Raw genomic sequence first — 14,563 nt, forward strand, 5'->3', positions numbered from 1 at the left:
ACGATGTTTTCCTTCACCGTCTGTCAGTGGTGTCTAAATACTCTTAGAAAATACACATGAAAAGATCACATTGGTACTTGCTAGGTTTCAAACCCGCGCTCTCACGTGTGAGAGGCGGGCCTTTAACCTCCAGGCCACCACGACTTTATATACAAAGTTACTTATCATTTCTAATAATACTGACCTCTTAATTACTGTTATCAATTTAATCACTGGCCACATAATATACATACATAAAGAGAATATAACTAACGAATCTTCTTATTCATACTGATTTTATTCTTCAAAACTGTACTACCCTTGTGTGTTAATTTACAAAGTATTGTTTAAAACCTATTGCTTTATAAGCATTTAAATATAAAAATAAATATGGCCAAGATTATAGTGATAACTTTTTTAATAGTTTTGTGCTTGTTATTGGAAGTTCAGTGTGATTGGAGTCCACTTTCATCTCCGTATGTATCAGACTACCCGTGTACAGGAACTAACAGTATTTTTAGTTTTTTTGAGCCTGGAGTGTCGTCTAAGGCCAAGACCCGTTATTCTGTGTCCATAAATCTAATATTCCCCGCCAATTCCTCCATTCAAATTTCATTTGACTCAGAAGCTTATATCACTTTGCTTGTAAAAACGGTTGGTAAAGTGTTTTCATCTTTTGATTTATATTATCAGAAAGAAGTTTATAACCTCAACATATTTTAGGACGATAAAAGATATAGCAGAGTAACGATGAAACCTGGTGTGGTGTTTGGATTTTATTATTTTGCACAAGAAACTGGATTTAATTTTGTTGTAACTTCCTTCGTCCCCGGCATAGTTCCGTATATAACAAGCGTTATAATCAACAATGAGGAATATTGTCAATATCCAAATGTGGTAAGAGCAATTTAATAACAATATGGTAGCAGGCGATGTAAGGTAGTATTGGCGATAAGTTTGACAAGAGCATTTAGTCGAGATTTTTGACAGTGTTTAAAAAGCGTTTCATAAAAAACCAATAAAGAATTTAAGAAAGCCCCATGACAGGCAGATTTGATGCAAATTTTTCATGTAAGTAATTTATTAAAAAAAATATTCTATATATCGCAGGGATTCCTAAATCAATATGTTGTGGAAACGTTACTAAATGACGAAGAAAAGAACTGCGGTCGGCGTCAAGTACGAAGCACGCAGTTGATGGTTAATGGCGCTAATACTAAACCCGGAGACTGGCCATGGCACGTCGCTATTTATAAACAAGAAAGGAACATCATTAAGTATATCTGTGGTGGAACTCTTGTGTCTAAGAATTTCGTATTAACAGGTAACAATCTTTATATAAATCGAAAGCTTAAATTTAAAAAGCCTAGAGTAGGTTTTTGGGTAATGTATGTTATTGTTTTTAAGGTAGTATTTTACCCTTTAGCGACTAAAGAAGAAGTTTATTGTAAGAATAGAATATAATAAAAGGATAGGCCCAATTGTTCAGTTCGCTGCTATTGGTTATAGAATATTGTAGGTAATCTGACCAACCGGTCAGTCTAATACTAATTTATCATCGTTTGTTAGTAAACAAGTAGTGACAGAGACGAAACTTCTCGGTATTTCATGAATTTCATGAATTCACGGTAAGGGTGCCGGGTCCAACGCGATACAAGAAGGTAGCTTTAGTAGTGATTGGGACTTGCGACACAAGTGTTGGTTTAAGGGGCCCCAGTCTAACACGAGTTGAATGCACGCCTGCACCGGCCAAGCTCCTCTCACCAACTAACCAAATTTGACACGAAACTACTAGGGCTGCCTTGGAAGTACGTTCCAAGAAGAAATTGATGTTAGTTCTGGACAGGCCCAAGTTTTTCAGTAGGTTGTAGAGCGATTTAGCTGTAATATATAATATATATAAGATTTTCGCGAGTATCCATTGAAATAAAACAAATATTTTTCGGATTTACTACGCGTTTGTAGGTTTTATTATTTTGTAGCATCTTGTCTACCGTGTTCACGGTTGGTGCAAAGTAAACGAAACATCGGGAGTATTTTGTTAGAAATAATTATAAACGCGCAGCAAATCCGAAAAATATTACTTTTATTATATCTCTCGCTTCCATTTCTACCGCGTACAAATTTACGACGAACCCATTTCAAGTGAGTTCGTTAATGAGTTCTTGATACTTATTGACCTTGATAGCAAGGTCTTTGGGGATGTTGGTTTCCCAAGGAACTGTAAGCTCTATTAAAACAACGCGCTTTAAAATGCGCGAATATAGAAATATGTCTGGTCTGGACGCCTCCGCACCAATATCGTCTGGGATTTTATGTTGTTTCTCATATGTATCCATCATTACAGTCCAACATATAGTTGAAACAAAAACTTCGAAGTATTTCTTTTTTATTAAATTTTGGTTTTTGGTACTTTTTTAAAAATATTAAGAACTTTTATTGCGTTGGTGAAAAACTCTCTACACTGACATTACTCAGTGATTATTTTTGGTTTACATATTTCCTAGCCGCTCATTGTGTGTCAGTGAGGGGTTCTGCCTTATTGCCAGACACGATAAGTGTTGTCCTTGGGAAATACAATTTATTTGGAGGTGATTTTGGGTCTGAAGAAAAGGAGGTTGGTAAAGATTTGTCCTTAAAGTGTTTGAAAGATTGTTCAATATAATATCAAATGTCTTCATAATCAATATAATATTAAATGCTTAAAATAATACCTCATAAAAATCTATGCAGAACTCACTTTTTCTTTTATGCTCATTATAAATTCAAATGGGTTTTAGGCTCATAAGATAATAATTCACCAAAAATTTGAACACAGAACCCTAAACAACGATATAGCACTGATCGAGTTAAATACAGAAGTAACGTTTTCTGATTACATTCAACCTTCATGTCTGTGGTATAAGAAGGCGATCGAAAAATTACCAAGCAATCAAATTATGGGAACGGTAGTGTGGAAATTATATTTAGTTTTTCAATGGACTAATATAAGTGTGAAATATTTTTGAAATTCTTCATATTATTTCAATAATAAAAGTTTTTATCTATTTCAGGTTGTAGGATGGGGTTTTGATAACAGTGGAACTCTTTCGCGTACACTTAAACAAGCTAAGATGCCGATTGTCTCGGATAACGTCTGTATCAGAAGTAAACCCTTATTTTATGCGAACATTTTGAATGGAAATAAATTTTGTGCTGGATTTCATAACGGTAATCATTATTGTACGTTACCATTAAGTACTCAAGAAGATCAACGAGAGAGGAATGAATATTTCGTTTTAAGATAATGGCTTGGCGATGTGCAACAATTTCTTAGAATTATTTTCGTACGTAATTAGTTGTCATGAGAAAATTAATATTGTAGGAACATCTGCTTGCAACGGTGACAGCGGTGGAGCACTTGTGGTATTCGTACCAGATACGGCTGAGGATAATGACATAAGAGCTGAAGGAACTTGGCATGTTAAAGGCATTGTATCGATGACACTCTCTCAAAAAGATGTACCCGTATGCGATCCTGAACAGTACGTTGTGTTTACAAACGTTGAGAAATACAGAGTGTGGATAAAAAGCTACATCAAAGAAAAAGAAAATGAAGATATTGATCAATAATTGTGAAAGAACACTAAGACAACAAAATAATAATAAACGGTTTAACAAGTTTTTGAAGCGTAACTATAAAACATAATTAACTTTCTTATAGTTATAAGTCACAGTGAATAAAAATATTGCTTAGTTTATTTATCAATTTTTTTTAATTCATCGTAGTGAAGTAATTTTTTTTTTCGTATTATCCGTATCATCACAAATTTAGAGCAAATTGGTTCTCTATTAACATGCATAGGATAAATAAAAAGTAAAAGTTTGTAAAATATGTGTATTTTCCTGGCACTGTTTGATTTTACGTTTTCTCATTATGACACATTTAAGATTTGTTTTATTGTTGTTCGAACCAGTAATATATATTTTGTTACGTAATTCAGATAAAAATGAAAGGACCTATGCTGCTAATATATATATATTTTTTTTACATATATAAATTACAAGTGTAAGTAGCATTTACTCAATACATGTAGCTTCGTTAAAGTAGACATAAAAATATAATTACACAATATTATAATTTGAGACAGAAAGATTTTAAAGATTATTTAAATTGATGCAAACATAATATATAAAGCAGTTTCGGAATCAATGGCATGTACACTCTTTATCCGAGTAGCTGCTTTGATAGATTTGCTTGACAGATGATTTAATTGATATTTGAAAACGTTCTCTATAAACTTATTATTAGTAAACAATACGATTTAAAGATTTACACAACACTATACTAACAGATATTTGTTTGAGGGAAAGACTTTAACTACAGATAAGGAAAGATTTCTAATTCCTCATTGGATGTGCTCGGAACGGTAGGTACCTTTCTAAATGTTTTTATTTTTATTGCACTTGTCGTAACAAAGGTCATCGGTAAGTTTTAAATGTAGTGCAGCAGGATAACCTTCGTTTCATGAAAAAAACTTTGTTCATATAATAAATTCAGTGACTTTTTAAAGATTTTTTATTAGGCCTTAAATAAATACTATGCCTTTCATTATATTGCACTCTGTGCTAACATATCGAATGATTTCATTTGAAATTGCATAACACGGAATTGCGATCAAGATAAGTTCTTCATTCAATATAGCAGTAAACCTCGAAATATATTCAAAAGGTCATTTCAGTGTATTTATTTTATTTTAGATATTGAGTTTGTTTTTCAGTATGATTTCACTACTTGTTATTAAACATCCTCTAGAAATATTTAGTTAACCTAATAATTTATGATCTATTTTATTGAAATAATTAATAAATTCAACATCCAATTTAACCAGAACTGAATTCATAACAAAAGGACTGGAAATGTAACATTGGTAACAAGCGCTATTACATTAATCGGATTCCCTTTTAATTGCTTGAGGGCGCATTACAAATGAGGGCATAATTGAAATTACATCGGAAATTAAATTATTCAAATGGCATAGGAGTAAATATGGTAATGGAATTAATATATGATGCAAATCTTTTTAGTAACAAAAATGCTTAAGGTAATATTTTTCGGGGCCTTTATGACCTTGAAAGGCTTCAGCTTGTCATTAGAGAGCCACCCGGATATTGCCGGCAATAATATGACGGTATTGCCCTCTCACCTGCGACTCTTTAGGCTTGGAATAGTGTATGGCGTGAAACAGTCAGCTTCGTGAGCTGGTGCCGACATTAGTAGCAGGGATTCACTGTTCATCATAATACCAAAGATGCTTGATAGGCCATTTCGATTACTTAGTAGCAACCGTGGTCACCGGTAGACGAGATAAAAGTGGTTTTCTTACGAGAAACTTCCAGTTTACTAATTAATTTGTTTAGTAGTGAAGTATTCTCTACTACTATTTACGCTTCATTTCCATGGTTGTTTAATATACCAAAGTATAATGCAAACATTGCAATTGCAAAAATTGCAAACATTGCAATATACATATTTGAAAAAAATATTTATACTTAATACAAACTTGTAACTTATAAAATGTAAAAAGGTTGCATTCCTAATATTGAATTCCTGTAACTTATCTGAACAAATAGTGTTTATTTTAATTTGGTGCCGATAGTTAGAATTTACTAAAAGATAGGTTGGGTTAGGCAATAGTATTTAGTTTAGATCAAAATATTTTTTTGCTTTTTAGTTCCTGTGTTCTTTTGTTGTTTTTTTTTGAGATTGTTTTTTTTTTTAACTTTAACATCATTTCATTTTAACCTGTATCTTCATGTTCAGAAACAAAAGACATATCAGTTTTGTAACTAGATGAAATACCAAAAAAAAAATTTCAGCCGTGTCAAATTTATTTAAAAGGTTTTTATACACGTGGGACAATTGTGATGATGCTGAATTATATTTTTATTGAGGTATTTTTTTTTTATTTTTACGTTAAAAGAAATAATTTTATTTTAAATGTGAGTAATTACAGTATAATTAGTAAAACAAAGTATTGATATAAGAGAATTTATTATTAAATAGGTTAGGTTAGGAAATAATATTGAAGTGAATATTATATTTTGCTTTTTAGTTCTTCTGTTTCTATATTGGTTTTTTGAAGGTGATTTTTTTATATTTTTTTTTTATTTAAAAAATGGGAATTGAGTAGACCCGAAGGTAAGTGATTATCTTGGCCTGTGAACACTGGATACGATACGGAAACTGTGTTTTTTTTTGCTGATTATTTTTTTCTGTCAAAAAAATGTCCACTCAAGCTTAATACACATGGTAACTCACTGGAAAAATTACAGGAAAATATCGTTTCATATCCGTCACATATTCGTACGTATAATTTTTCATTTAAATGCATCCAGGTGTTATGGATGATATCCAATCCTTCGAAGTGACCGACGTTAAGAATGTGACAATGTCACTATGTCACTCCTACTTGATTATTATTTTACCGTTATAGTATTCTTTAACATTAATACCAAATGACTAAAATAAATTAACTATATATGTATAGTTTCTGTATCGATTATGGACTTTCAAATTGACATTTTTTTCCCATAAATTAGTAGTATATAAAACATGACACAATTCGATATTCGATATAATGATTGTGATTTCGGAATCGAGCAGCCGACGTTATCGTAGATTGTATAACTTGAGGGTTGTGAAGCAATATTAATTTTAGGCTAATATTTTTATAGTTTTAAATACTTGATTATTATTGCATTTTTACAATCATCCACTAGTTTGAATATTAAGAGCGTATTTTTTTGAAAAATTTCTTTCCATTTGAATAAATTGTTCTTATAATCGTATAACCAAACGTTCTCGCTCAATTACACTCTTTCATTATAGTTGTTACTTTTATAGACTTAAATTATATTCATAGGTTAAGTTAAGTCAATATGAAAGTAGATTTGTCTGGTGTATACTATCCTTGTTAAGGCTTAACCACTGAAACAATTGATGTCAAGTTTCGTACTCTTTATATCTGTAATTCAAGCAGGTGAGAGGTTCCAAAAATCTTTTCATCCGTGTAAACCGTACATTTTTTTCATTCGAAATGTGTTAGTTTATTTGGTTGAGAAATCAAATACTTCATATTCTATATGTGATTGTAGATGTAAATCCTCACAGTTGTTCATTTTACAGATACCCGATGACTGAATGTCTACTTTAAATATAACATGATTTGATTATAAAGGAAATATTATACGTAAATAGAAATACAGTCAAAACATATGTTTTTAAATTCTTAAAGGTTTTAATAAATTATGAAAACTAATACTTTTTGATAAAAAAATATACATGTGTTTCTTGTCAGTTAAAAACACTTTATAATATGAAAACTGTTTTGATTGATAACTGGTAAGTATCCTTTGTTTTATTAAGATTTTTATACAGCTCATTGTATCTTTAAATATTTCATAATAATAGACTAGACTTTGTTATTGATGAGAACTCAAGAAAAATACCATTCTTTAAGTAACATTATATAATTCATATATTAAGCGAGCACTACATAGTAAAAGTACTTCTTTCTTCTTTTTTGTAATTCATCAAACGATCTACATCAATAAAATCTGTCTTAATGCAGCGTTCAATTGCCTATCTATTTTTTCAACAATTTTGTTTATATAACAAGGAATTATGTAACCCTTATTTGTGTTTGCCGCTCATAGAATATCATTGTTTGTTCGTGGAGTGTGAACATACATATGTACAAGTTTATATAAAATAAACTCTGGAAGTAAGTAAATAATGTCCCAAGCTTCCCCAGCGGAAATTTTACGAAGTTTGACGTTCTGCTTGATTTTAACTTTACTGAGGTAATTAAAATTAGCCGTATTTAACTATTTTTTTCTTTATTTAACTTCTTCTTTTTCAATAATTAGAAAATATTAAAGAGGAATAATTCAGGACTTAATAATTATTATTCACTCTAGAAAATATTACCACTTATCTTTCTACAGCGCTTTAATCGCAAACAGAATATTTTTGGCAAGAAAGCAAAAATAAATTTTATCCAGTTTAAATTGCCGTGGTTGACCGCGGGTATTTATTTATTTATCTATAAAAATACATACGCACCATAAAAATGTGTAAAAATCTCTTTAGGAATATATGAGACGGTAGACGGCTCTCACACTAGCTCCAGTGAATCAGATATAGATAAAATTTTGTTTGACCTGAGATAAGCTGACTACAATGTAACTAGATTTTTACATCAGCTATATAATTGATGAGTTTTATATTCACTGGAAGTAACAAGCATGTACTAAAAAGGACTGTATATTGCTTCTCTTCTGTACTTAACAATGTATTAAAATACTTTTTTGTGTGAAAATATCGTATAAGGCTTTAGTATTAGTCAAAAATCTTATTCTCGCTCTTTGCTCCTGTCTTTTAAATTTTTCGTTATGTAGCAGAACTCAGCATAAGTACTTTTATCTCCATCAATAAATTCTTTTTTTATATATTTTGTTACGTAAACGTAACTGAGGAATATAATACAGCAATAGTTTAAAGTACCAAATGCTGATTCTGAGCCTTAAGTGGGAATGGGAAAGTGAAGACACCGCACGTCTTGCATCGTCGGTTAGAATGGGAAATTGGTCTTAGAATGTATTCAGTTTAGAGTGAATCGCTGACTTACACACACCTATTTAGGATGTAGTTAGTTATCAGTCTTAATTGTAACTTAAATAGAATTTTATTAGTTAAACCGATTTATCTCGCATCCTCCGCTGCCATCAAACTTAATTAGGTTAACAATATTTAAATTATATAAACAATATCTTCGTGTAAACAATATCCTTATTATGGAAAGGTTCTACAAAGTATTACGTTTTTTAGTTAAACCGAATAGAAAAGGATTTGAATATTTTAAAATTTCTTCACCTTTCATCATCTGTTTTTTAATGGATGTTTTTTCCAGGTTTATGCAACTAACATATCAGCGTCATATTCTGATGAATACAGCCTTTGACTGTCTTGTATCAAAAGTTCATACGTTTTTTCAGACACTGCTGAGTCAGTTCTAGATTTAAAGCTGTTTGTTTTATCATGTTTCACAACTTTTAACACAATGGAGACCTCAAGACCGAACTCTTTATTCAACTACATCCCAGAGACAGATTTCTATGTGTTTTAACGTACTTGGACATAGCTTTTATAGTTGTAAATGTACTATAGCAAAACGTATATTACCGTGATTTTATTGCAACCCAGCTTACAATGAATCAGTATTGCATCAATTTTATATTTCCGTTTAAGACATGATATTGTTTTGTAGAAGTGATTATTGAAAATATAATACGGAAGAATTTATTTAAAAACTCCTAATCATTTCATGATATAAATACGAGTATTGCATACATTGCAATTTTATACCCAATCTTTGTCCTAAAGGAGTGCTATTATTAGTTTCTAGTTTCAATACAATAGCCATGTTCAATTTGTAACCATTATTTCGAGGACAATAGACAAGAAGCACTATTTTCGTAACAATAAGATTTTATTGTATTTCGATTTTTTTATATACTTGTGATTGATTCCAAAGAAGTTTCCATTTATTTGTAAGCGAGTCATAAAAATAATTAACTTGTTTTATTTACACTTGTTGCGACAAGATTTATCTCCTATTCATATAAATATAATGTTCCAAAATGTTTCATCTTAAAAAGGAACCTTCCAAATTTAGTGTTTTTATTCTCAGGAGAGTTTGATGTCAATGTCTCTTGCGTCGAATAAGAATATCATAATCTTAATTTCTAAAGTGGACATGTAATTTCTATTTCTAAATTATAATTAAAGAGTATTTTGAGATTATCTGTTTCAACTTTTACTGTTAGACATAACGAGAATTACCTGGTTCGGAATCAGTTCAATATATCAAACCTTCATATATATTGGTTGGTAAAATGCTCAAATAGTTTAAAATTGCTCTCAATTAAAGCAAAAAAAACTAGCACTTAGCGATTCTAGATCTTACTGTCTTTGAAATAACGTTGATATATATAAAAAGCTATCATATAACTATTAATATTAACACTAAATCTTGACAAAAGCTAAATAATCAGAACTTTTAAAGATACATAAATAGTGTTTGAGATTATATCCCGGGAATATTCAGTAAGTAGCTTGGTTTCTATTGAAATTTATGGCCGGTCTTTTGTAGGAATTACTCTGTCGAGTGTCGTAACGACACGTTAACCACGAGACCTTGTTTACTACATGATAAACGCTCAAGGACTCCTTTTCAGTATATCATTATGACTTTATAGTTTCTTTGTTTACGGAAAATTTTAATTTGAACACTTTGGACTGTTAACAAAAAGTAACAAGAAAGTTTTATATTTCAAATGTTTCAGCAACAGTGAAAAGAAACATTTACGTACACATATTAAACCTTTGCATAGGTAAAATTTTTTCGTAAAAGTATTATTTCTTTGTGGAATAAAAAGTAAATCTTTTACTTTAACAACAAAACGGCTATTTAATACTACTATGTACACGGCGCGTTTTATAAAGTTTAAGGATAGTGTTATAGTAATATTGATTAATATTCAATGTTACAATAATATTTACGACATCGTTACTTTACTTTTAGCTTTGCTTCCACAAGTAGACATGAAAATAGGACAAAAGTTTAAATATACACTTATAGTTTTCAATAATTAAGTCCTCCTCTTATATTTCGACATGTCAATAAAACATGTATTTATTTTATCTTGAAGAAAATGAAGGAACTACTAAATTGGTACATTTCATTAATTAAGTTTAAAGGCTTTGACATATCTTAAATAGACTAATACTGTTCGATATAGTTTTTTAACTATTCACATTTCGGTAGTAATTAATAATATGAACCTACTATTTCCTTTTCAACTAAGTCGGCCGACAGAGATATCTACATGAAAACCAAAGCGAATTTCTTAATTTCTCACTTCTGTCACCTATTCCTTGGATGTTTTAATAACGCACTAGCTTTATGATAGGTTCTTGTAGTGTGGTGAAGGATATGGCCTCTTAATATTTTTTTATATATTCTGTGGCAAAGAGTCGTACGGCTCGCTTGATGGTAATCACCATAACATCGTTGTCTGCAAACCAGGACCATTTTTTACATAGGCGTTATATACCCCTCAAACATTCACTGCACAATGTTTTATTACACCGTTTTGACACGCATCAAGTCCTCGCTCGTGAAGTCAGATTATAAGTTAGATATATTCCAAGATTAATCTGAGAGGTTATCGAAATTTAAAATAAAGATCTTAACTAGAACACAAAAGATAGCTGGCAACTGTCTATGGTTTATTAATATAAAAAAATAAGTATGAAATTAAATGAGCATCTGGTTAATGTCATACACATGTATTTAATGACTATCATTACTAATCTCCTGTAAGCCTTCAATAGCGTACAAATGAAATCTGCTAAGAGAATCCTCTCAGTTCTTAAGACGGGTTTGATTACCGCTGTATTATTGATGTTGGGTTGCTTTTACAATTCAAATCGGATCTACTTGTTTAACTCAAAGGTTTGGATACAAGCTCTTTACTGGATCTGACTTTGTTAGTTTAGAGATGTAACAATATGTCTGTGGAGATATAACGAGGTATATATATGTGAGAGCGAGGGGATCCTCGTGGAACCTTGGCCAAGACCCTAGTCCTTTAAAAGGCTTTCGAGTCTGGGCGTTAAGTACCGATGACGATGGACAGGCTTCCATTTTGAAGCAAAGATAGTCTTTACTCAAAATGATACTTGTTTATTGCTAACAAATTCTTACAATGAATGTCAAGAATTGTATAGCGGAGATTCTACCACTGTGACTCCTAAGAGCGACCAATGTAGAATGAATTCAGTACGATTATGCTTTGACTTTTATATGGTAAATTCTGTATTACAATTGTGGGTACTTGGAAAAAACTAATCACCTGATGTATTAATAAAATTATTAACATCGGTGAAGTGGGTAATTTGAAAACAATTATAATGAACGAAAACACGAAAAGGAATATTTTCGATACGAGAAGGCTGTCGGCGCGACACGGCCATACTGACGGTTGGTGCGTGCTCAGCGCCAACGTCTAGTTCTCATAATATATTGTGACTTCGAAATCAAATCTAAATATTTCTAGAAATTTCTTTCGATTTTCGATGTAAGGATGCGACTAGAATTTTGGAGAGGTCTATATGTGTATACACTACACGTGTTATGCCATCGGTTTGTAGAATTTTGTAGATGTGATGTGCATACACTACACGTGTCATGCTATCGGTTTGTAGAATCTTGTAGGTGTGATGTGCATACACTACACGTGTCATGCCATCGGTTTGTAGAATTTTGTAGATGTGATGTGCATGCACTATGTGTCATGACATCGGTTTGTAGAATTTTGTAGATGTGATGTGCATACACTACACGTGTCATGCCATCGGTTTGTAGAATTTTGTAGATGTGATGTGCATACACTACACGTGTTATGCCATCGGTTTGTAGAATTTTGTAGATATGATGTGCATACACTACACGTGTCATGCTATCGGTTTGTAGAATTTTGTAGATATGATGTGCATGCACTACGTGTCATGACATCGGTTTGTAGAATCTTGTAGGTGTGATGTGCATACACTACACGTGTCATGCCATCGGTTTGTAGAATTTGTAGATGTGATGTGCATGCACTATGTGTCATGACATCGGTTTGTAGAATTTTGTAGATGTGATGTGCATACACTACACGTGTCATGCCATCGTTTTGTAGAATTTTGTAGATGTGATGTGCATACACTACACGTGTCATGCCATTGTTTTGTAGAAGTTTGTAGATTCAGATGCGCATATCCTGTACGTGTCAGAGAACCTGTAAAGTTTTGGAGAATTTAGTAGATGTTGTTTCAGTTGGTATTCGTAAGCTTGTTGTCATCAAACTCATCAATCTGCGACACTGCCATCCGTTCGTGTGGGTTAGTTGCTTTTTGCAAATTTTCGTGGTTTTCCTCTTCCTGTAACATGCTTAGAAAAATAACGGTTATTATTAAATCTCTTAGGGTTCGCCAAGACCTAGGTCTAATGTTATATTCCCATCTATGTTTATAAAATTTAGATATTCTAATGGAGCAGTGATGATAATGGAGCAATGATGACGTCGTGTCAGTAAAGTTAATGGAGAAATGCTAATGTTTTATGACTTGTAAAATTTTAACGTTAGCTAAAGTACAATGCAATATGCCATTCAGAAGTTACCAATTTCTTGATCAACACGAAACAATTTTTCAAGATGGATTGAAGCACTTTACTGATCCATTTGCTCGGCTAATACCTGGCTATACGGAGTAAATACTAATTCCAAAACGATCACAGAAAGTTTTAACCTCTCCTAACAACTTACTACCCCTGTCAACGATTATATTTCTTTTGGTATACCAAGTTTACTAGCAACGTACACGCGGATGACTTCAAATGCCGAAGAGTGATTTGGTATGGAAAGCAATCTGAGTTGTCTTGATACTGACAAACTTAAACATTTTCATCCATATTATGACCCGAGGGTAATAATATTCACCAGTGATTCTTTAAAATGGACAAGATTCGGACTGAACTCAGCATTCTGTAGTCTATCACATTTCTTATATTCAACACCAAAATCAAAATTGTGAAGGAAATCTCATCAACGGTGAATACGTGAAAGAAGAGCATCAGTAGTTCGTATTCTCCTATAACCGACAGCGTGCTGTCTTTTGTTTTAGGACTTGAATGAGTACTGCCCTATAACCAAGAGAGCTTGCCACGACATATGTTTCTATAGAAGGGTTTTCTTAAAATATGGAGACAACAGGCTCAGCCGTTAGGAATTATATTATCATATTACGAGTCATCTCTTGTTCGTGAATCGAATTCCAATTATACTTTTCTTGGTTAAGGCGTTATGACGTATACAGAAATTGAGAATAGACTTTCTAAAACTCCTTGCAAGACCGTTGAATTGTATTTCTTGGTTAATGGTTCTGGAAATTTTTTTTTTTCGGCTGGGACGCACTTTTCCTTTTGAAATTACGTTACAGAGTTATTCAACACACTTTTTAGAAGAAAGAGCACTCAATATTAATCGAAAAACTACCGAAGCCATCGGCGAACATATGTCCAAAAAGAGCAAGCAGATGATTTATTTTCGTCTAAGGTATTAACTATTTTTATTACGTCTATAAGTCTGAATCAATATCAATATTTATGAATGACTACGTTGAAGTTTTTAAATGGATCATTTTTAAGAACGAAACAAATACCAACCCCATATGTAACAATAATTGTGAGGCCGGTTTTTTTTTTTCTAAAAATTTGTTCCCAAGAACATCTCAACAGAAAGGTCATGAGCTGACAAAACATAAATAAACCGATTATAGTATTATCCGAAAGGAATATGACCAGAACCGAACCGACTCCATCTAGTTCGTTAGTAAATGACGACCAAGGATTTTTTTTTTTTTTAAAGATGCTCTAATAACGGCACAACCAGTACCACTATCAAAAAGGGCAGTAAGAGATAAATTTTGAAC

The 14,563-nt window shown here is 31.9% G+C and overlaps 1 protein-coding gene across 3 annotated transcripts; it reads left to right on the forward strand.

Moving 5' to 3' along the window:
- The first annotated feature begins 263 nt into the window (after nt 1-263).
- On the forward strand, nt 264-3,723 carry LOC116768776 (chymotrypsin-like elastase family member 2A). Of its 3 annotated transcripts, none has more exons than XM_061527080.1 (7): nt 265-633; nt 703-876; nt 1,090-1,303; nt 2,487-2,596; nt 2,760-2,927; nt 3,033-3,189; nt 3,344-3,723. In XM_061527080.1, exons 1-7 carry the CDS (start codon nt 370-372, stop codon nt 3,589-3,591), a joined length of 1,335 nt encoding a protein of 444 aa, XP_061383064.1. In that variant the 5' UTR covers nt 265-369; the 3' UTR covers nt 3,592-3,723. The 3 variants fall into 3 exon arrangements, with proteins under 3 accessions (XP_061383069.1, XP_061383064.1, XP_061383071.1); XM_061527087.1 differs by having other exon boundaries at nt 303-455; XM_061527085.1 differs by lacking the exon at nt 2,760-2,927 and having other exon boundaries at nt 264-633.
- The last annotated feature ends 10,840 nt before the right edge of the window (nt 3,724-14,563 follow it).

The sequence above is a fragment of the Danaus plexippus genome, chromosome 4 (assembly GCF_018135715.1).
Source record: "Danaus plexippus chromosome 4, MEX_DaPlex, whole genome shotgun sequence".
In the NCBI taxonomy this organism is placed as follows: domain Eukaryota; kingdom Metazoa; phylum Arthropoda; class Insecta; order Lepidoptera; family Nymphalidae; genus Danaus; species Danaus plexippus.